Source organism: Pinus tabuliformis, chromosome 1_2 (genome assembly GCF_031772625.1).
Source record: "Pinus tabuliformis cultivar Carrire ecotype Pingquan chromosome 1_2, CPIR1, whole genome shotgun sequence".
In the NCBI taxonomy this organism is placed as follows: Eukaryota; Viridiplantae; Streptophyta; class Pinopsida; order Pinales; family Pinaceae; genus Pinus; species Pinus tabuliformis.
This window is the reverse complement of record NC_142298.1, coordinates 995800699-995825364: the sequence shown is the minus strand read 5'-3', so window position 1 is coordinate 995825364 and position 24666 is coordinate 995800699. Positions and strand designations below refer to the sequence as shown.

At 39.4% G+C, this 24666-nt stretch overlaps 2 protein-coding genes across 2 annotated transcripts in view; one reads left to right on the top strand and one right to left on the bottom strand.

Annotated features, from left to right (window-relative positions):
- Positions 1–24666, bottom strand: part of LOC149209415 (uncharacterized) — a 309539-nt gene that overhangs the window by 118516 nt on the left and 166357 nt on the right. The window lies entirely within an intron of this gene.
- Positions 3371–4263, top strand: LOC149209416 (uncharacterized). The gene is made up of 2 exons (XM_089394262.1): positions 3371–3508; positions 3632–4263. The coding sequence occupies exons 1-2, from the start codon at positions 3381–3383 to the stop codon at positions 4128–4130; spliced, it is 627 nt and encodes a 208-aa protein (XP_089250388.1). The 5' UTR covers positions 3371–3380; the 3' UTR covers positions 4131–4263.

Here is a 24666-nt window from a genome sequence, read left to right as displayed (position 1 = left end):
AAATAATAATAAACAACGAGGATGATAATACATTATACATCATAAATATTACTAAAAGCTTTACTTCTACATGAGGACCATTGGCATGCCTCCACTGTTCAACTAGGAGACGAAACTTGAACACCTCAATCAAATTTTGAATTTAATGGCTTTTACTAGCCTGAATAGTCTAGATAGTCAAATTTGTAATTACGTGAACTTTGACTTCTTTGGTAATATTATATAAATATTTCAACATAGTTGAGGGTAAAGAAATGCCTTTTGAAGCAATAAGGAGAAGAAAAGTTTGATCTAATACTTTCAGCAAAATGAATGCACATACAGTAAGAAAGACTTGGAATCATCAAAGAAATGTGCATCCAATGTCCAAGGTACTAGCTTATGTTTACTTGTGATAATCACTACTTTATGGATTGCTAAACTAGAACAACATTAGTGTACAAGAAGCATAATGCATACACAACACTACAATATTCACAATAGCCCATAATATCCACAATAGAATATAAAGAAACATAACACAAGTCTATAATAGAACAACATAGAATTATATAATTAAGGCACTGCGTTGTAGAATAACTATTGTATATCCCTCTTATCTCCTATCTCCAAATCTATCATGCATTGAGAGGGATCAAATCCTTCAACGTGCAAACCATGTTTAGAATATATAAGAACTGCTACCTGTTACTTGCTTAGTTTCTAGAAAATAAAGGAGAACTCCATTGCCCAATGGACAAGACACAAGTCAAATTTTCAATTCTAAAAGTCTTGTAGGGCAATTTTGCCCCTCTCCTCTACTCTTATCTCTTCTTTCTCTATGAAATCTTCGTGCCCCATGGAGAAATTGTAAAAAATGTCACTAGCATGATGAACTTATGTAAAATCAGTGTTGTTAAAATCGCGATAAAATCGCGATTTTTTGAAAAAATCGCATTTTTATCACCAATCCGCTTAAATCGCGATTTTTATCCCAAAAAATCGCGGCATTTTTTTATAGCGATTTTTTCCGAAAAAATCGCGTCAGATGCGCGGGCAGCGGGCTTTTAATAGGCAAAAACGAATTTTTTTTATGTCATTATGCTGTCGCCGCGCGGAGGAGGAGGAGAAGAGCTGAGGGAGAGGAGTTGATGGGTTTCCGTCGAGTTTGGGAGCGAATCCAAGTGTTTTTAGGAGAAATCCAAGACAAGATCACCAATTTGTCCATAAAAACGGTATGTAGATTAATTTTTTTTTGTTTTGCTTCTTTAAAAACTTTGTTTTTCATTGTTTTTAAAGAATTTTTTGTAATTTTTCATTGATTTGGGATGGGTAATTTGTTATGACTATGAGAACCAATTTTTTATTTTTATTTTCTCATTTTTTTTAAACATTGTTTATGTTTTTTGAATTTTCATTGTTTTTTGGCATTTGCCATTGGCATTTGGTTGGGTAACTTGGGTTTGGAAATTGGGATTTTGGAAATAATTAACTTGTAATTTTGTAAATGCTAAATTGTAATTTGTATTATGTAATCCTAAATTCCTATTTCCTAATCCTTATTTTTCCATAGGTTTGCAAATTCAAAATTCAAAAACAAACATGCCAAGGAAATTGGATCCTTTCTAGGAATATGGTGAACCTAAAGCTCCGAATGATAGACAAAACTTGAATTGCAAGTTGTGTGGAAAGGAGATATTCGGGGGGGTGTACAGGTTGAAGTTCCACCTTGCACAAATCCCTGGACGTGATGTGGGGCCCTGTACAAATACAAATCCTGAAATTATCCAAAGAGCCATGAGAGCATTGGGAGAATTAGAGCACACTAGAGAGGCCAAAGAAGAACTCAAAAGGCAACTAAAAAGGTCAGCTGAAGGAAGTGGGCCAAGTGGCACTGGTTCTACTGCAGCGTCAGTCAATCCGGTAGCTGCATCATCATTTTTTGTTCCTCGAACCACACCTGGTTCACAACCAACTATCGGTTCAATGCTAAAAAGAACTGAAAAAGAACAAGCTGATAGGTTGATGGCAAAATTTCTCCTCTGGAGTGATATTCCTTTCAGCATTGTAAGGAATAATCCATTTTTCCAACCTACTGTTGATGCTATTGCCAGTGTTGGCCCGGGGTACAAAATCCCTTCTCTTCATGATTTCAGAGGCCGGATTCTTCAAGAGGAAAAGCGTGACTGCACCCAAAGATTGGAGGATTTTAGGGCATCATGGGCACAAACAGGATGCACTGTTATGTCAGATGGTTGGACTGACCAAAAGGGGAGAACCCTTATAAACTTCTTGGTTAGTTGTCCCAAGGGGACTATGTTTATCAAATCTATTGATGCAACTCATCAAATCAAAGATGCAAGAACTTTATGTGATTTGTTGGATGTGTTTATTTTGGAGGTGGGTGCAGAAAATGTTGTCCAAGTCATAACGGGCAATGCTGCAAATTATGTTGCTGCTGGTAGAATGCTTATGGACAGGCATCCTACTTTATTTCGGACACCTTGTGCTGCCCATTGTATTGATTTGATGTTAGAGGACATAGGGAAAATTCCCTTTGTCAAAGATATTGTTGACTCATCAAAAAGCATCACAAAATTTATTTACAATCACACATCTGTGCTTAGCTTGATGAGAAAATGCACCAACAACAAAGAGTTGGTGCGCCCCGCCATTACACGGTTTGCGACGAGTTTCATATCTCTTCAATCCCTCTTGAATTCTATGTGGGATTTGAAGAGAATGTTTCTTTCAGAGGAGTGGCGTGCTTCGTCAATGAGCCGCAAACCAGAAGGAGAGGCCGTGTGCAGACTAGTTTCATACCAGGAAGACTTCTGGGCGGGAGTGCAGGAGGTGTGCGTTGTTACTGAACCTTTGGTAAAGGTTCTTCGGTTGGTTGATGGTGAGAAGCCCGCAATGGGCTATTTGTATGAAGCCATGGACAGGGCCAAAGAAGCCATTCGGTCCTACTATGATGATAAGGGAGATGATGGGTTTCAGAGACAACTCCTTCTATGGGAAGTGATTGATGAGCGATGGAACAACACACTCCATCGTCCCATTCATGCTGCTGGGCTTTTCCTGAACCCTGCATTTTCTTATGCATGTGGGTTTGGTTTTGATGCTGAGGTCGTGGAAGGATTATTAACCTGTGTCCAGAAGATGGTGAGATCTCCAAAACAACGTATAGAGATCTCTAGACAAATTGAGACATATAAGATGTCAGGTGGCACATTTGGCTTTGAGATTGCTGTCACTGATAGGACGATTAAAATGCCAGGTATTTTTTAGTTTGTACTTTGTAACTTTGTTTCAAATTTCATTGTCTCTTCAAATTCCATTTTTTTCTTATGTTTATTTAAAACTTTATTTGTAATTTTGTTGTAGACGCATGGTGGAAGATGTATGGTGGCAGAGTACCCCTTTTGCAAAAGCTTGCCGTACGCATCCTCAGCCAAACATGCAGCTCCTCAGGATGTGAGCGCAATTGGAGTGTATTTGAAAAAATACACAACAAGAAGCGCAATAGGTTAACACTTAAACATTTAAAATATTGCAAATTTCCAAATAAATTTTTGAATTCATTAAAGTTTTAAACAATATTTTTTTTATAATATTAATTATTAATTATTATTTCATGAACTTTGTACAGGTTGGAGTCCCATAGACTTAATGACATGGTCTATGTCTACTACAATCTTCGATTGTGGGTGAGACAACTAGAGAGGACACCTGATACGGAAGCCATCTCATTGGATGGGATTGACACCACTGCTGAATGGAGGGTTGAGACCGAGAGGCCTCTCATGGATCCCACTGATGATTGGTTAGTGCAGGATGAGGGGGAGGAGGAGGGGGAGGAGGAGGAGCAGGAGGAGCAGGAGCAGGAGCAGGAGGAGGAGGAGGAGCAGGTGGAGGAGGAGGAGCAGGAGGAGGAGGTGACACCGCCTACCCGGGCTACCACTACCACCAGTAGAGGACGTGGTCTCCGTCTACCTCAGCCTCCTGTAGCTGCTACTACTAGTTCTTCAGCTTCTAGAGCACGTCAGACTCCACTGCCATTTCCACCAGCACAGGCACCAGCTTCTACATCTAGAGGAAAAGAGAAAGTTGTGCCATTTTCTCGCAAGAGGGGCAGAGGAAATCAATAGGATTAGACTTTCATTTTATTGTATATGACATTATGACATGATGAGATACATTATCATATTTTTTGTTGATATTTTGAGGCTGAGTTGGGACTCAGGACTTACTATTCAGGACATGATTCAATGTTATGTGTGATTTTAGCACTAGAAATGATATTAAACATCTTATATATTAGTTTTTTTATCATATTTATGTGTCAATGTATTTATTTTATGTTGTAGATGGTTTAGATATTAAAAAAATTGAAAAAAAATGAAAAAAAATGAATATTTTTGTGCCAAACTCTTTTTTCCTGCTTTTTTTCCGCTTTTTTCCCGCTTTTGCCGATTTTTTCCACTTTATTCTCGGCGCCGATTTAAACCCGATCGCGCTTTTAACAACATTGTGTAAAATCCTAAGACCCTTGGGACCTGGTTACTAAGGAAGTTGCTCCAGAGCGTTTTTTTGACTTAATTAATTATTTTTTCTTTTAAACGACAAATAATTAGTTGAATTTTCTCACTCGCATCATGAAAAGCAGGAGTGTGTCTACATCAAAACTAGGCCTTGAGTGTGTTTTCTAAGTCTACGGTCAATTATATTACCGTGCTCAACATTATCTTGAGTCTCACAGGCATTAGCTTTTTGTAGGAATTTTTAATAATTAAAAATTTCTCACAGGACAAGAAATTTTAATTAAAATTTATGTAGCAAATGAATATGTGGTACTAGGAAGACTCATATGGCATGTAGGTACTCATTTTTCATGCTCAGAGTACCAACATTACCTTAGTACCCACTTTGGGGTAGAAAATATTAATTTTTCTTTATCAAAAATCAGGATATTAAATAACTGGGAACATGTCGAAAACATGTTTCTAGTCAACTAAAGCTCTCAATCACTTGAGAGGAGTGAGTAGGCACTCAAGAAACAATTAAGTGCCGAGTTGAAGTCACGATAACAAGGGAAAATTGGAGGTCGAGTTTGTTGCCAACGAGGTCAAGTTGACTTGCAGGAAAGTGTGAGTTAAGGGGGGGCGAGTCCACTCATGAATTGACTCATGAGTTGTCAAATGGATAACACCGAGTTGAAGGGTGAGTCAAGACGGTCAAGTGGCAAAGCCACTCCCACCCCTCCCTTAAACTTTGACACTTGCAGTGTGAAAATTCTATCACTAAAACATTTGATTTACTTTTCCTACTTATTCTTAAATAAGCTATCTATGAAATTCCTTTAATAAACATTAAAATAAATTATGCTGCAGATATCACACAGTAATACAGAAACAAACACATGTACAAGAATCAACACATTGACACAGATATTTTGGACAATAGTCCTCGGAAAAACCCAATGTGGGAAAACTGGTGCAGCAAGGGAGGATTTTGTTATTCAGCCATACTTCAGTACAACAAGGTGCCAAAATGGCTTACCCACAGAGAGAAAAATTATCTAGCAATTCTCCTAGTCCCAACGTCAGCTTAGCTGACCTGTGTGTGGCTCCTAGACACTCTGTGTCAACCCCTGCTTGACTGCATCAGCCCTAGGCCTCTCTGTGTCACTCATGCAGGCCCTCTAATGATTGCGCAGTCTCTTGTTGCCTCTGCGTCTCCCTGAAATGTCCTGTGTCTGCCTTTCGTGCCTCAGCACTGGTCTCCAATGGTTGATCCCTTCTCTCTGTTCCGTACTTGTTGCCTCCTGACTGCTCACCAGACCACTAGCTCGAATTTTTTAGCTAACCCCACTCCAGAAATTGAACTGACCAGTCTCCCTCAGTCTATCCTCCAAGTAACATTCAAGCCTCCTCTTATATTTTTCTCGTTGACAAATCAACGGCCGAGATTAAGTCCCTAATCAAAAACTAAGATTAACTCTGGCTTGATCTATGACTTTTGGACCCTTTTAACATAGTGTTATATTAATTCACATTAATATTTTATTTTCCCTAAGTTTAGAGTTAGGGACTTCATTAAAAATAATAATTATTTTAATATCTCCCAAACTATTTAAAATCTGCCCAAACCATTTCTGGGTATTGGAGATCTCATGTATTTTAGCCACTCCACTAATTTTCGTGGCTAGAGCACATCTGATGCTACCCCAAATCAACACTCCCTCTTAACAAGCACTGTGCTCTAGTAATACTCCTCACCAAGTATCACCCTGATCATCCGGCATCAGTCCCTGCGCTGATGTTAAGCCTCCCCGCCCAACATCCTCTACACTGTTGCATCATGTACTATTGCCCATGGCTCTGCTATTGCCACTACTGCATCTGTACAACAACTCCCTCTGAATCCGTGTTGTTGTTGGTCCTTTCTCCCAACACTGCATCCGCAGTGCAACTCCCTCTGCATCCGTGCTGCTATCACTCCTATCTCTGCAACTGAAACGGGTTCTTTACCATCCTCATCTTTTCCCTGAAGTAGTCAAACTTTGTCCTTACAAGGGCCTTGGTGAGGATGTCCACCACCTGTTCCCCTGTAGGGGTGTAGCTCAACTGTACAGCTCCTCACTGGACACAGTGTCTTACAAAGTGACACCGGATATCAATATGCTTCGACCTATCATGAAACACTGGATTCTCAGAGAGCTTGATGCAACTCTGATTATCGCACATAATCCTGGTCGCCTCCATATTCCTTCTGAATAGGTTCACATGCAGTTTTTTAAGCCATATGGCCTCACACGAAGTTGTGCTTGCCACGATATATTCTGCCTCAGATGACCTCAAAGCCACGCACTTTCGTTTCCTACTGCACCAGGAGGTCATTCCTGATCCAATGTTGAAACAGTACCCAGAGGTACTTTTCCGATCCATTGAACTTCCTGCCCAATCTGCATCAGTAAATCCACTCAATATGATATCCTTACTCCTAGTGTACAAGAGTCCATAATCGATTGTTCCTTGTAAATACCTGAGAACATGTTTGGCCGCTGCCCAGTGCGCCCTCTTTAGTTCCACCATGAACCGACTGAGGATGTTGACAACGTAGCAAATGTTTGGCTTGGTATTGACCAAATACATCAGGGACCCTATGAGCTGTCTGTATAGGGTGGGATCAACATCCTTGTCTTCTGATGCATCAATCTTCTTCCAATTGGTGATCATTGGAGTAGCCATGGGTCTACAGTCCTCCATCCTAAATCTCTTCAGGATTTCTGTAGCATATCTCCCTTGCCCAAGGAAGATCTCTCCCTTTTGTTGCCAAACTTGCAACCCTAGGAAATAATGCATTCATCCCAAATCCTTCATATCGAATTCTATGGCTAGATTCTTCTTGCAATGCCCGATGAGCTTGGATGATCCTGTCAAAAAGAGATCATCTACATACAATACTAAGATTAGCGGCTCATTCGCTACAACTAGATAGTAGAGATTTGGATCTGCATCAATCTTGACAAATCCCATCTTCTGCAAGTAGCCATTGATTTGACCATACCATGCTCTAGGTGCCTGTTTCAGCCCATAAAAGGCTTCCTTCAACCTGCATACATGAGACTTCTTCTCATGTGTCTCAAAGCCCTCTGGTTGTTCAATGTATACCTCTTCTTCTATTACCCCGTTCAGAAAAGCCGTTTTGACATCCATTTGATGAATCTCCCATCCCATCTGAGCTGCAAGAGATATCACAGTCCTAATAGACGTATACTTCGCTACCAAGGCGAAGGTCTCCTCGTAGTCAATTCCTTCCTTTTGAGCATACCCACTAGCCACAAACCTGGCATTGTATTTCTCAACACTGCCGTCTGCAGCATATTTGATCTTGTAGATCCATCTCGAAACTACCACTGATCTGTCATGCAAAGATTCTTCTCGGACACCATCTTCTGGGTATAGCGAAGATTCTTCTGGGAAGTGCGAAGTCTGGGCAGCAGATTCTTCTGGGCAATGCAAAGTCTAGGCAATAGATTCTTCTGGGCAGAGCGAAGTTAAGGCAATGAAATTCCTCTGGGGCAACAAGAGAGAAACTCTACTAAGTGATCAAAGTAGAGACTGAGGTTCTCTCTAGAAGACCTAGGGACTGAGATTTTCTAGGGAAGTTGTGAAGGTGTAGTATAAGAGATAAAGACTAAGTTTCTCTAGGAGGAAAGGCAAAGGAAGGAAGAGGCAAAACATCAAGGTGGGTGACAAGGTTCTTGGGAGGATACTATAGTCAAGGGTCCATGTCATGGTCTTGGTACTTATCAATTGAAGATCTAGAAGAAGAATTTTATCGGGTTTTCCTCTCAAGAGGTGAGAGGTTTTGTCCTTGGCTGAAGAAGCCTATATACTGTGTCACTTGTCTTTATTTATTGGTAATTATCTTGATGAAAAGAACACACTAAGAAGATAATAAAGAAAGATCATAAGTTAAGAAGTAAAAACATATCACAAGCAATTATCAAGCAGAGAAATTGTTAACATTGAATGCCCTAGATTTCTCAACATGGTATCAGAGCTAAGGTGTTGAAGACAAGAAGGGGCAGTCAAAGCAAGTTGACACACTAGGAACCATCTTGAAGAAGGAAGCAAAAACCCTAGAAGCACTTTAGGCATCATCACATCATAAAAGGAAATGGAAGCTCTTCAAATCTAAGGAAGAATGAATGAAAAGTCAATCCTCTCTCTTGAAGCAAAAGGCAGTCCTCCCTCACCAAAAGATTTGAAGTAAGAAGCAGCAAGTTCACCATCAAAGTTGAAGATTTGATCTTCAAAAGTACCTCTTATTATAATACAGTCTAAGAAAATGACTTCATGTTTTAAGGAATATCAAAAGCTGGTTGGGGTATCAAACTTCCTTGTTTGGAAAACAAGGATAGACATTGTCCTTGAAGTAAATGAAGTCATTGATCATGTTCATGTGAAGGTCTCCAAGCCATCCAAAGATCTAACATTATTTGAATACATGGAAAAGGATCTCGAGGCGCAAAAGATACTCAAGGAGTCTATCAAAGATTCACTTATTTCCTATGTAGCAAAGCTAGAGACATCTAGAGAAATATATGATAAGCTAGAAGAACTTTTCTCTGGAAGCACGGTAGAAAAGATCTTAACACTTAGATCTAAACTTCATAAATTGAAAGTATCAAAGGGTGAAGGGATATCATCATACCTCTCTAAGGCATCTCAAATAAAAGAACAACTGAAGGATTTGGGAGACAAAGTATCGGATAATGAAATACTCTCCATTATTCTAAATGCATTAACTAATGAACAAGGTAACCTCATGGCCACTAGGGAAGAGGAAGCTATCCCATTCATCAGGTTATGGTCTCTCTGCAAGGCAGAAGGAGATAGGATGAAGAATGAAAGTGACGAAAGATCAGAAAGAAGGAAACAATTAGTGTCAAAACAAAAAGAAAGATTTGGAAAGTTCGGTACTCCAAAGAAGAAAAAGAAGAACATGGCTAAAGTAAGATGCTATGATTGTCACAATTTTGGACACTACAGAAGAGACTGTCCTAATCGCAAGAGGGACAGGGAAGAAGACTATTCTACTAAGGAAGTAAAAGAACCTGAGACAAAGAAGCGTAAGAAGGAAGAAGCTAAAAGATGATCTTCTTCATTAGAAGGTTTCTTTCACTTGTAAGTTATAGATAGGAAGCAATGTAAAGCAGATAAGATGCATTAAAAAGAAGCATCGTAATAAAAGAATTAGAAATAAGAGCTCACAACACGAGAAGCAAAAGTATATCTGGTACAAATCCTACTGATTAGGAAGCTCTTAGGAAACCTCATGAGTATTTATAAGAAGTAGAAGTCATCATCGACTGAGATCATCATAGAAGAAAACATCTGCCAGGTGAGGATATAAAACATCCTCAAGTTTCTCATTAAAATATTCACCGATAAAGAAAGGAAGCAAAAGGTTTTCATTAGGAATTCCAACTTGTGGGATTCAAGGAATAATGGTATGATGACACAACAGGGAAGCAGGTCTGAAGGATAAAGTCCTTTCGAATGAAGCTACTACAAGAAGTCTAGATGACTGAAAGAAAGATGAGGTATGTATGCTCACATAGATTATGGTAAAAAGTCATGTCATATGGTTGAAGATATTATGGATCACTATTTCCATCCTAGGAAATCTGATCAAGAAAAGAAAGGATCTCCTCCTCCGAAGAATTGCAGAATAGCATAAGTCACACTAGATGAAATCAACATAATATATGCAACATAAGGAAGCTGACTACAATCAAGGAACTCTGATTGGAAGCTCTTGGGAATGAAGTGTGCGAGAAAAAGAAAGGAAGAGATCGTGATAATAGATTATAGAAGGCATTCAAAATATGAAGTCCAAGAAGATTTGACTAGAATATCTCCCAAAAGGATCTGATGACTCTGATAGAAGTCGGAAAAAGATAGAGACCCTTGACACTAAATAACTGGGAGATGTGTCAATCAGTATGCAGGATGTCGATACTTACAAGAAGATGTCATGATAAAACATTATCACAGAGGTAACTCTGCTTTGAAGTGTTCATTGATCATTTTTGAACTAACATCTAGATGGGATTATGTAAAATTGTCGAAGGGAAGACCTGTGAATGACTTCCAAGCAGATCATATAGAAGGATGTAATGTCCTTCCGAGAAATATGGCATGAAAGCAGAATGACATGAAGCAAAGCCAGATGGAAAATCTGTTAGATCACTTTCTGATGAGTTAAAGACATGACTGACTCATGAACAAAAGTGATGAATGATCTGTGCCCTATATATATAAAAATTCCAAAAGGTTGAAGGCTCCTTAAAAGAAATTCATGACACCGAAGAAAGGATTTCTTCATACAACTGATTGTTGCTATAGGTCCCCAGTCAAGAGGGAGCATGAGAAGAAGTTTCTTACTTGGAAGAAACTCAAAAATTCCTAAGTCGAAAGCTTAGGTACATTCCTCTATGATAAGAATGAGTACATTCCTTTAATGGAATAAAACCTCCAGGTATAAGGAGTGATAGAGATGTTGTTATGTGCTTCACCTGAGAAGGCAAAATAGAGGATTGTGTAAACATTTGGCGTCTGATGCTCTTGTGGGATGAGATAGGGAATCCCATGAAAGAGTAGTCATGGAGGACCGATATTCTTTTGGGGACTGGGGAGTCCAAGAAAAGAATAGTCCTTATGGAGCATATCCTGAGAGAACCTGGGTGGGGTATGTTCTAAGAGAGACAATGATGAGTATGTCTATAAATCATTGGTCTCACCAGCGTTTTGCTCTGATCTTGTGGAGAGATAGAGTTGTTAGTCAAGACCTTGCTATATAAATGTTGGTTGTTATGATGCTATACAAATGAGTTACAAATCCAAATTCTTCTTGTGAGAGATTCTTCAGATTGAGAAAGTCTAAGGTACCATTATGAATAGCTCTCTAGTTAAGAGGGAGTGTTGAAAAGTGTAACTAAGTTCGGTCTTCATACTGACATGTAATTATGATTTTATGTAAGGAGATGTAAATAAGAAAAATGTAATTGTTATGTTGACTTGCTTCATGAGCAAGGAATTTTGTTTTTGAGTCAAGACTCCCATTGATAATCTTTAAGGTTTATTCATCTAGTCATAAAAGAGTTCTTATCATGTAAATGAAGCCATGTTACACTTTGTAATAGGTCAATATTGTCTATCTAAAGTATCCTCCAAGAACTTGTCACCAAACCTCTTCAAGTCAGCCTACAAACTAAGAAGAAACTACAAGATGAAGTTGGCCTAAACTCCAGCTGTCAAGTCGGCCTAAAAGGTAGCGAAGAAGAGTATATATAGCAATGTGGAAAAAGTCGAACTCGGGATTAAATTGGCAAGGGTCCAGAAATTGAAAAAGTCGTTAAAGTCGGGAGTTTTTTGAAAAAGTCAGCAAAAAGTCGACAGAATTAAAAAAAAATACAAAAATATTCATTTTTTATAAAATCCCAACTTTTTCAATAAAATCCCGATTTTTTCAAAAAAATATTAAAAAATTGTTAAAGAAACTACCTCATTCACGATTTTTTGGAAAAAGTCCCGATTTAATCTCGAATTTTTCAATTTAATCCCGACTTTTTCAACTGGCAAAAAATCGGCCGATTTAATCAGCCAGCCAAAAAAATCGTGTTTTGGGGATTTAATCTCGATTTTTTCCCAACCTTTTCCCGACTTTTTCCACACTAATATAGCCCTACTCAGCCTCATTTGGAGACATACAAATTCGGACAAGAATTCACTGAAAAAGTGTGAAGAGAAGGTAGAAGAAAGAGGGCTAAAAGGAGAGCGAAGAAGGAGCAAGAAAAGAGAAGTGCGAAGATTCTTCTGGGAAGTGCGAAGATTGGGCAGCAAATTGTTTGGGCCAGTGCGAAGTCTAGGCAGCAGATTCTTCTAGGTAGTGTGAAGTCTGGGAAACAGATTCTTTTGGGAAGTGCAAAGTCTAGGCACCAAATTCTTCAGGGCAGTGCGAAGTTAAGGCAATGAAATTCTTCTGGGGTAGCAAAAGAGAAAGTCTACTAAGTGATCAAAGTAGAGACCGAGGTTCTCTCTAAAAGACCTAGAGACGAGATTCTCTAGGGAAGTTGTGAAGGTGCAGTATAAGAGATAGAGACCGAGTTTCTCTAGGAGGAAAGGAAAAGGAAGGAAGAGGCAGAACATCAAGGTGGGTGACAAGGTTCTTGGGAGGATACTATAGTCAAGGGTCTGCGTCATGATCTTGGTACTTATCAATTGAAGATCTAGAAGAAGAATTTTATTGGGTTATTCTCTCAAGAGGTGAGAGGTTTTGGCCCTAGCTGGAGAAGCCTATGTATTGTGTCATTGTCTTTATTTATTGGTAATTGTCATGAAAAGAACACACTAGGGAGATAACAAATAAAGATCATAAGTTAAGAAGTAAAAACATATCACAAGCAATTATCAAGCAGAGAAATTGTTAACATTGAATGCCCTAGATTTCTCAACACCTCTTAGCTAGGAATGTGTTTTGCATAACACCCAACTTGTCTCTAAAGAAGACGAACCTCACCTTCCCCAAATCTTTCATTAGAATATTTGCTACATGCTCATATGTAGGTATATAATGTAGCTAGTCAATCTTGTGCTACACACAATCCCTGATGAAGTGGTAACTGATGTCTATATGTTTGGACTTGTCGTGAAACACTGGATTCTCTAACAACCTCATGTACCTCTGATTATCGCAGTGTATCACCGTAGTCTCTATACTCTGACCAAACAAGGCTATTGGTAGCTTTCGAAACCATATGGCCTCACATGTAGCCCATCTTGCTATTATGTACTCCGCCTCAGCTAAAATCAATGCCATGTACTTTTGCTTCCAACTGTACCAAGAAACAATTCCTGATCCCATGTTGAAGCAACACCCTGAAGTGTTTTTCTGATCTATAGTGTTCCTTGCCCAGTCTGCATTAGTATAGCCCACCAATCTGACATCATCACCTTGAGCATGCTTAATCTCACACTCGATTGTGGTATGCAAATACCTCCGCACATGTTTTTCCGCTTCCCAATGAACTCTCTTTGGCTCCACCATGAATTGACTTAGAGAATTAACTACATAGGTGATGTCTAGCTTGGTTTTGACTAGATACATGAGATAGCCTATCAATTGCCTATACAAGGTGGGGTCCACATCCTTCTCCTTCGATGCATCTATCTTCCTCCAATTCGTGATCATGCCTGTAGACATGGCACTACAATCCTCCATTACAAATCTCCTCAGGATCTCTATGCAATATTTCCCTTAACCAAGCAAAATCTCGCCATCTGTCTGCCATACCTCCATGCCTAGAAAATATTGCATGAACCACAAATCCTTCATCTCGAACTCTACTGTAAGATCCCTCATGCACTCCTCAATGAGGCTCAGTCAACCTGTCAAGAACAAGTCATCCACATATAGGGAAAGAATAAGAACATCTCCCCCAACCACCAAGTAGTAGAGGTTCATGTCCGCCTCACTCTTCACAAAGCCCATGCCCTGCAAGTATCTATCGATGCGCTCATATCACACCCTGGGAGCCTGCTTGAGCCCATACAAGGCTTCTTCAACCTACATGCGTGGGACTCTCTATTTTGTGCCACAAAGCCCACTGGTTGTTCTATATAGTATATACACCTCCTCCTACAGTTCACCATTCAGGAACGTCAATTTGACATATCTGATGGAACTACCATCCCATCTGTGCTGCTAATGAGATCACGGCGAATATAGAAGTGTACTTGGCCTCAAGACCAAATGTCTCATAATCTATTCCCTCTTGAGAGAAACCTTTGGCCATGAACCTAGCCTTGTACTTCTTGATGCTACCATCTGCGTTGTGCTTGATCTTATAGATCTAGTGTGATCCAACCACTGCTCTGTTTGTCAGTCTCAGTACAACCTCCCAAACATTGTGTTGCATGATCGAGGAGTACTCCTCAACTATCGCATCCCACCACACCTGCAATTGTGCAGCCTCTTGATAGCTGGAAAGCTTTGTTGACACCTAATCAGAAGGATTGGGTGAACAGCTGTAATTAATGTAAATAGTTAATAGAGAAGATAGAGAGTCGAGAGATGAACCGAACAGTCACTCCCTCTTGTATATAATAATGTTTAGCCTTAATGAATAGAACAAAGTTTTGTTTTAAGGAGTTATATCCTGGCCTGACATGGTATCAGAGCAGGCGCCATTTTTGGCCTTCCTTTTAAATTTTTAACTCCTCCACTCTCTATTTTGCATCTCTTGCAGGCTCACATCTTTGTCAGATCTCTGCAAATGCTCATCATTTGAATTCTTGTATGTTGTTGCTGTATTGAATAGTGTTGTAATAGCTTGATTTTTCTCTGTTGTTGCCCTTTTGTTTGACGAACAACATGTAATAGTTTATATATATTTACCATATTCACCGTATTTCACCATCGTTTGATATGTTCACCGATTCATCGTTTTTCCTATCACTTGACACACTTACTAGACCCCACTCGGACACAATTCCTGAGGTTTTACGAGCTCATTCTCGACCGATGATCTCCACCCTCAGATCCAACAACTGACGATGATATCGGGCGCATAAGTTGCACGGTGGTTACCCGCTCGATATGTGCACCTTTTTCTCTCTCCTCTCGATCAACCTCGACCGTAGATCTCTTGACCTCAAATCTAATGGCCCACATCAATATCGCGCAACCAACATGCTCAACCTTTTCTCGTCCGATAGAAGCAGTTTCTTCTCTCTCCTCAAAGCCACGTGTCTGTCGCTCTATGGAATCGGGCGTCCCTTCTCTAAACCACTTACCGCCTTGTGTCTGTCCGATATTCCGCTCATCACCTTAAAACCGCCCTCCGATAAGTGTTAACGATTGGACTTCTTCGCCTCCGATAACCGTTGATCTTCTACCATCAACGATCCTCCTCCGCATTATTTCTTAACTCATCCACCGCTCATCTGCCTCTCATCATCCACTATTCATTTCTGCCATAGACAGTTACAGTCAGACTCTGACTCTAGTATTCGGGTGAACATTGAACACTGAAAGTATTACGTTGTTCGATATGCATTCAATCATATCTATTGTGGGAATAACTCTCACCAGAAAAGAGAATTATCCTGAATGGTTGAGGAAACTCCAACACACTCTTATTTTTAATGAGCTGTGGAAAGGAGTGTGTGTTGGAGAAGGAGACAAAGACCTAATTCAGCCTACGTCTGACAAAGAGCTCACCATTTGGGAGAATAAAAACAGCAAAGCATATGCATTGATTGCTGCATCTGTAAGTGAAGAGGTGAGTCGACACATCAAACCATTTTCAACTGCATTTGAAGCATTACAAAAGCTAAAGGAACTCTATGACTCACACTCTGCACTTGAAATTGTTCAACTCATGATTAAACTCTTCACCCTTGAATTACAAAATAATGATCCTCTTGCTCTGGCATCCGAAGTAAAATCAATAATGCATGATATCAAAGTCACTAATGTTGAAATGGATATCCCTCTTATTGCTTTTCTCAAGGCACTTTATCCTACTTACTCTAATTATCTTGAGTCATTGCAAGCAAATGGAAATCTCAAAGATATCACCTTTGACTCTCTTATAAAGAAATTTGTTGAAAGAGAGAAAGCTTTTGGAAAGAAAACAGCCCTTGAATTTTCTGAAGAGGTTGTGTGCCTTGCTCATAAAGAAAAGAGTCTTGCCCAAGGCTCTTCCAGAGGAAGAGGTGGTCGAAGAGGCAGAGGAAGATATTTCAGAGGCAAGGGGGCAGACACTCTCAAGGAGAAAAGTCAGATTTGCACTGCATATGCTATAAAAGAAATGGATCACATGATGCCTCCACATGCAAGATACCTTGGGATAAAATTGAGCAACAAAGAAACCAACCCAAAGGTAAAACTAATGAAACAGACAAAGGTAAAGCACCTGAATCAGCTCATTATGTTGTGGCACAATATAATATTGGAGTAAATGAAGACTTATTTAATGCTTCACTTGCTTCTTGGAAAAATGATTGGTTGCTTGACTCAGAAGCAACTTGCCACATGACTCATAGAAAAGACTTTTTGAAGAATTCACTGACAATGTTGATGAAGCAGTTTACTTTGCAGACCAATCAAAACTCAAGCCATCAGGGCTTGGCACAGTCAGGTTTAAATTGCCTGGTCTTCCAGACTTTCTTCTGCATCATGTTCTATATCTCCTTCAATTGAGGAGAAACTTGCTGTCCTTGGTCCATATTAGACAACAAGGCCACTCCATTCATATGTTTGGTGGCAAGCCTGAGGTAAGAAAAGCATCTGACCACTCACTTGTCATGACAGGGATTGAAGAAGAAAGGCTTCTCACGCTGCAAGGTACCTCTGCTCGTGCACATCAATTCTCATACAATTCTAATTATGAAGAAGGTACACTTCCATCAAGTCTATTATGGCATGCTAGATTTGGACATTTAAACTATGACAACCTTCGCTTATTAAAGAAAAATGTTGTTGGATTGCCTACAATTCCTAGGACGCTTAAGCAATGTGATGCTTGTATTCTAGGAAAGCATAGCAAACAGCCCTTGCATGATTCACATTTCAGAGCACATAGAAAACTTGAACTCATTCATTTAGATTTATGTGGTCCAATGCCTGTCTCTTCTGCAAATGGAAATCAATATATGATGACATTTATTGATGACTACACCAGAATGTGTTGGGTATATTTATTGAAGAACAAATCTGATACTTTTCAAACATTCAAGAACTTTCATGCATGAATTGAAAATGATGCACAATCTCATATTGGCTCTATTCGCACTGATAATGGAAAAGAATACAGTTCAAATGAATTTGAAAACTATCTTCACCAACATGGGATCAAACAACTGTGCCTTATAATCCCCAACATAATGGAGTAGCTGAAAGAATGAATAGGACAATCTTAAATATGGTACGCTCCATGCTCTTCTTCAAAAATGTAAAAGTAATGTTTTGGGCTGATGTTGTTCTATGTGCTGTATATATAAAGAATAGATGTCCATCTAATGCTATTAGAAACAAGACTCCTTATGAAATGTGGTATGGGCGCATTCCTTTGGTAAAGCATCTCAGGATCTTTAGTTCCACCTGTTATGCTTTAATACCAAAAGTACATAGAAACAAACTTGGTGCAAGAAGTCGTAAGTGTATCTTCCTGGGCTATTCAAACACCTCCAAAGCATACCGTCTCTATGATGAAGTCAACAAAAAGCTTGTTGTCTCTAGAGATGTAATCTTTCTTGAATCATCCAAAACTGACAATGTTGTTGAAAGGCAACTTGATCGGTTGGATAGATTCACAACTGCAAAATCATTTCAAGAATTTGATAATCAGATTCCACATCTTGAAGGAGAGATTCCTATACTGAATCAACCTATGGAATCTTCTTTAGAAGCACTCTCTCCCCTGCATGAATCTCCAACAACAGATGATACTTTGAGTGATGTGATTGACAGAATTGGGAGACTCAATCTTGATTCAGCCCCAACTCAGTCAACAGAGTAGCCTGGACCATCTGAGAAAGGTCCCCCAAAGTGGCTGACAAAGACACTTGAAAGTGTTCATCCTGATGAGGTTGGAAAAACAGGAACTAGAAATTCAAATCAGAAAAATGGAGGTAATGTAGATGACTTTGATTCACCTGTTGATATGGATGTTTCTTATGATTGTGAATTAAATTTGTCTACATATTTTGAACCAACTTCCTTCAAAGAAGCTGCATCTCATGATGAATGGAAAGAAGCAATGCAAAAGGAGTATGATGCCCTGATAAAGAATGGCACTTGGAAGCTAGTTGATCCTCCACTGGGAACCAAACCAATTGGCTGCAAGTGGGTCTACAAGAGCAAGTATAAAGCTGATGGCTCACTTGACAAGCACAAAGCCAAACTTGTGGCAAAAGATTATGCACAAAAAAGAAGGGGAAATTTATGACGAGACTTTTGCCCCCACGACAAAATGGGCTACCATCCGAACACTCTTTTCCCTAGTAGCTCAAAATGGTTGAAAAGTCCATCAAATGGATGTAAAAACCGCTTTCTTGAGATGAGATCTAAAAGAAAATGTTTTTATGTCCCAGCTTGAATGTTTTGCTGTGAAAGGACATGAAGATAAAGTATGCAAACTTGTGAAATCCTTGTATGGCCTCAAGCAAGCACCACGAGCCTGGTATGAAAAATTGACGGAGCATCTTCTGAAACTCAATTTCAAACATTTTGATCTTGATGATGCAACTTTGTTTGTCAAGAAAGTTGGCAAAACAGTTGTATATCTTGTAGTATATGTAGATGATCTTTTGATAACAGGGAAAAATGAAAGCTACATTGCATTCATAAAGAAGGAATTGAAGAAAGGTTTTGAAATGATTGATTTGGGCTATGTTCATTACTATCATGGTATTGAAGTAACTCAACATCCAAAGTCCATATTTCTTTTTCAAAAGAAATACATTGGAGATCTGTTGAACAGATTTGGTATGACTGAATGCAATCCTCTGACTACTCCAATGGAACAAAACTTAAAGCTCACATCAAATGAAGGAAAAGAATTTTAGGATGCAACAAAGTATAGACAGCTTGTAGGAAGTCTCAACTACCTGACAACTACCAGACCATATATTTCTTTTGTTGTTGGAATCCTCTCTAGATGTATGCAAAAGCCTTGTGAGGGACATTGGACTACTGCAAAAAGAGTTCTAAAATACTTGAAGGGAACTCAAGACTTTGGAATCAAGTATACACAGGTGGACAACTTCAGTTTGATTGGATACTCTGATTCAGAGTTCGATGGAGATAAAAAAACAGGGGTATCTACTTCGGGTTATGTTATGACTCTTGGATTAGGAGCTATCTCCTGGAGATCACACAAACAATCAGTTCTTGCAGATTCTACAACAGAGGCAGAATATGTGGCAGCAACTAAGGCAACAAAAGAAATTGTGTGTCTCAGGAAAATTCTTGAAGATTTGCAGGTAAAACAAGTGCAAACAACTCCATTCATGATTGACAATACATATGCAATAAAATTGGCCAAGAACCCAAATTCCATGATCAAACAAAGCACATCAATACTAAATATCATCTGATTCGACATCATGTTGAGGCCAAAACAATCCATCTCCGCCATTGTTCCACTAATGAGCAAATTGCAGACATCTTCACCAAAGCACTTGGAAGAGAAAAGCTTGAAAGATTCAGAACGATGCTTGGACTCACCAACAACCCTTCAAATTAGGGGGGGGGATTTTGACACCTAATCAAAAGGATTGGGTGAACAACTGTAACGGGAGATGAGCCGAACAGTGACTCCCTCTTGTATATAATAATGTTTAGCCTCAATGAATAGAACAAAGTTTTGTTTTAATGAGTTATATCCTGGCCTGACAGGCTTGTTATCCACACATTGACTAACTAATGCCATGTAACCAATGTACCACTCAGGTTGTCTTTGCTCTCTCATGCTAGTCTTAGGAGTCCCCACAAACTCTTCAGCATTCTTGAGTGTAGCCTAAAACTCTCGATTCCTCCTACTAACAGTGGAGTTAGGAATATCCACCTCCATGTCCTCTTGATGCATCTCCCTGATCTGGTGCATCTGCTACTCGATGTTATGCAAAGCCTCTAGATCACTCGCATCAATGTTTTATAACTGGACCAAAACCGGATGATCGAACTGTTTTTGGCCCAAAACCGGTCCGAATCATAATTAGCCAGTTCGAAACTGAACCAGCTAGTTTTGTAACAGAATTGGCCAATTCGGTATCAAACCAGCTAGTTCAAGACCAGTATTGTGCAATTTGAACCTTCCCAGGCCAGTGTAAAAAAATTCCTTTTTTTTATTTTTTTATTTTTTCATCTGGTTCACCTACTTCTAATTCTCCCTTAGGCCAACCTAATAGTCAAGCCTATGATCCTAGTATTGTTATTCATTTCATGGTCTTCTCCTTAAACTTTCATTTCCATCCTTCTACTTAAATTTTTAACATTACGATGAAATGACTTGAGATGTTTGAGAGTGATTCCAACCTCATTGGTTTCATATGGAGAAAGCAAAATTTTAGATTTCACTCAAAATCCAACAAACTTAACAAATTTTCAGGATATCAAGATTGCAGGGATTGCAACATTTCCATTAGATTTTGTCATGTATGAGGGTAAGGAACTAGTATCTAATAAAGAGCACCAATCCCTCTATGTACTTTGATATTAGTGGCATTGGTTGTCAAACTCGTCTATCATGACTCTACTAAAAATGTACCCATCACTCAAACAAAATCTTGATTTGACATGCTACGCTTTTTCTCTCTTATTTTAATGCTTAGAGGGTTATATTGATGACAAAGATCCCAATATAGGTAATGATTGCAGACTTGGATGTTACTCAGTCTTCAAATGAGGATGATGATCAGGATAATGATTTTGATGATGACATTGACAATTAGCACTTGTAGGTTGTCAATGTAGTATTGTAGAATGTAGTATCATACTATCATGTTATTTTGGACTATAAAGGCCTTATACAACCTGCTTCTTGATGTTTTTTGGCTCAACGATGTTTTGCACTAAGTGCTATTTTGGTTATAAGTACTATTACTTGCTATATAAATGAAAACTTTTGCATATTTGTGTATAAACAGTTTGGATTCAAATGGATGCACATGAAAAGATATGTTTTTGTTTAAAATATGAATATTTTATGTGTTTTTGGTAAAACAATTTTTTTTTCCGATTTTTTACCGATTTCTGGTCCACAAGGTTTTTCGGTTTGATCATCAGTTCGGTTCTGATAGCATTGACTCACACCTGAGCTAGTGCTCGTACTAGTCACTATACTCATACTCTGTTGTTGCCCATGATTTTGTTGCTCAACTCTAGGTGCTTATGCTAGCTACTCACTCTAATCTTCAGTTGTTGGTAACTCTCTAAACATTCTATCTGCCTTGTCCTCCATGAACATGACATCCCACCTGACTATAATCCTCTTGGCCCCTGGGGTGAAGATCTTGTATGCCTTCGAGGTTTTGTTATAGCCAACAAAGTAACCTTGCACTGTAGTCTGATCCAACTTCAAACGTGTCTCGCCTGGAATGTGACAATATGCTGGGAAACCAAATATCCCGAAGTGACTGACATTTGGCCTCTTCCTGGTGAAGGCCTCCTCAGAAGTCATCTTGCCAAGCACTCTATGTGGGACCCTATTTTGAATATAAATTGTTGTATCACATGCCCCTACCCAAAGATAGTGTGGGAGATCCTACTCATACAACATCGGCCTTGCTACCTCTGAAATAGAACGATTCTTTCTGTCAGCAACCCCATTCTGTTATGGGTTGTAAGGAACTCTCCACTCTCTCCTGATTCCTACCTTGGTACAAAACTCCTGGAACTCCTTGCTGGTACTCACCTCCATTGTCTAACTGAAGAGTCCAAATCTTTCTAACTACCCCATTCTTCACTAGAACCTTAAACTCCTGAAAGCAACTGAAGGCCTCATCCTTGTCCTTCAAGAAATAGATCCAGGTCTTCCTGGAGAAATCGTTGATAAAGGTACAAAAGTACTCATAACCTGTGAGAGACTTCATCAACATCGGCCCACATATGTATGAATGCACAAGGTCTAGAATCCCATGCGATCTACTGTCACTCCTTGGAAAGGCTACTTTCGCAAACTTCCCCAACATACATCATCGTGCTCTGTGCTCACCTCTGGAACACCTGTCACCATCTCACGAAGCAATCTAAGTGCTCCATGATGAATATGGCCCATCGTCCTATGCCATAGCTTCCCTTGATCTCTCAGACTGTTGCTGCTAACTAGTGCCTTGGGTGTATTCATCTGCAACCTGTACAATCGATCGGTCCTCATCCCAATTGCTATAGGTGACCTTCAATCCTTGTGTCGTAACAACACTCTAGCCCCTCTAAAGATGACATTGTAACCTTTTCCCTGAAGGACTAATACGAAGATCAAGTTCATTCCCAAGCCTAGCACATGCAATCCATCATGGATGGGTATATGCTTGTCATTCTCCCTCTAAAATAGGACAATCCCTCATGCTACAAGAGTGCACTTGGACTTGTTCCTCGTCTGAATCTGGAACCTGATGTCCTCCTCCTTGTAGCTGGAGAAGTGCTCTAACTCCTGTCATATGAAATAATCCTCCACTATCTATGTACCAGACACCCTGTGAAGTTGAGCTAGATATGCAAGTGATCAAATCAAACTCTTGATCCATCCTACTAGAGAGTTCATCTGCATTAGTTGAAGCTATAACTTGCTTCTTGCCCTTCTTCTTTCTCAATGGGCAATCGTTAACATATTGGCCAAGCTCGAGACAGCCATGGCCCATAACACTTGACTTTAGATAGGTCCTTCTTCTTCTTCTCCTCTTTTGAGCTTGGTCCCTTACTGGAACCCTTCTTCGCCTTTCCTTTCCCTCAGGAGGCAATGTTTTCTTGCTCCCTCAACCTTTGACGTCTTGCCACTATTACTACTCCCACTAACCAAGCTGAGACTGAGCTCTTCCTGAGTGAAGCCACTCCAAAGGTGTTCCCAATCCAGAAGTTTACCTCTCCAATTGATCACTTAGATGAAAACACTCCACTCCTCGGTAAATCCATTGAGTGTTATTTGCACAACCTCATCATCACTAGGCTTATCACCCACTGTAGCTAGCTCATCTCTAGCAAGTCGAACTCTGGTGAGATATAAAGTCACGTCTTCTCCTTTGTTCTGCTTCATGGTCCCCAACCTCTCTTTGAGAATCAACTTCCTATTTTCTGTCGGATCTTGGTACAATTTTATGATGACATCCCACATTTCCTTTGTTTTCCCTTTCTCTACAAAGGTGGAACAATATGATCCCTAACTCCAAGAATCATCCTCTTCACTTTGGCATTCTCCTTCTTATAGGTGGCCAACTGCTACAGATATGTCGGTATGACAACAATGTTCTTCGCAATTTCCTTCAATCCATATTCATTCAATAAGAATGACATCCTGGCCAAATGCCAAAGTTGGAGGTATTGAATTTGTAACTATGGTTGGTCTTCATAATGTACTTTTGGTCACTTGATGTAATTGTATTTATCATTGTAAAGCATATCTATAAATGTTTGAGTCAAAGAGAAACTTATCTTTAGTCAAAGTCCCATTGCGACTTTTAAAAGGTAAATTTTGAATTTTTGAAATGTAATTTTTGGCTCCAAAAATTGACAAGTCGGCTTCCCTCCAAGTCAAGTCGGTCTTGGCTAAGAGATGTGTCTATTCACCCTAGACAAACTACTATATAAAGGCAGTTGGAGCTCCTCATTTGGCAAATTCACATTCTTCTCTCAAGACACCTTATGGTAAGGCGAAGGAGGTCAACAAGGAAGGGGAAGGAAAAAGAAAGGAGGCCAAGTTTCACTCTCTCCTTTCTCATTAACTTGCACGTGTGGATAGAAGTCTCTCTTTGTGATTCGCATCTTTTTGGGGAAGCAACTTTAATAGGGTAGAAATTTTCTAGGTTACTGGGTAGCTTTAGGGGGGTGAAATTCTAGGCTATCGGACAATTGCTGGGAGGCCGAAATTTCTGGATCAGGTAAGCAGAACGAAGTGCAAGATCAGTTTGGGTGACTTGACTTGGAGGAGAAGACCAGGTTTGACCATAGGTCTTGGTGTGTCTCTTATTGAACATAAATAATTTCTCTATTGAAAAGGTTGTTTGATTTTTACCCGTAGTGGGTTTTCCCAGGGTAATTCTTATCTCTCTTTTGTGCATTGTGATCTCTAATGATCTATTGTTGAATTTCTGAAGTATAATCGTTGAATGATATATTGAAATAAGTTAAAAAGCGATCTACATCAAAAGTAATTATCAGAATCTCAAAAATATTGTGTTGACCCTAATTGCACTAAAAAATCAACATGGAATCAAAGCTTTGGTCACGAAAGGAAGGTATATTGAGATCACTTATGCAGAAACCCTAGAGAGAGCATCTTATTAAAGTCCTTGTATATTGGCTCATATGGCTTCCTCTATGAAAATCGAAAACAAGCTAGAGGAAGCATCAAACTTCAGAGCCTGGAAGGTCAAAATGGATCTTATACTT

Coding starts and splice junctions, on each gene's coding strand:
- LOC149209416 (XM_089394262.1), top strand. CDS start 3,381: ATGTATGGTGGCAGAGTACCCCTTTTGCAAAAGCTTGCCGTACGCATC. Junction 3,509..3,631: donor CACAACAAGAAGCGCAATAG/GTTAACACTTAA, acceptor AACTTTGTACAG/GTTGGAGTCCCATAGACTTA.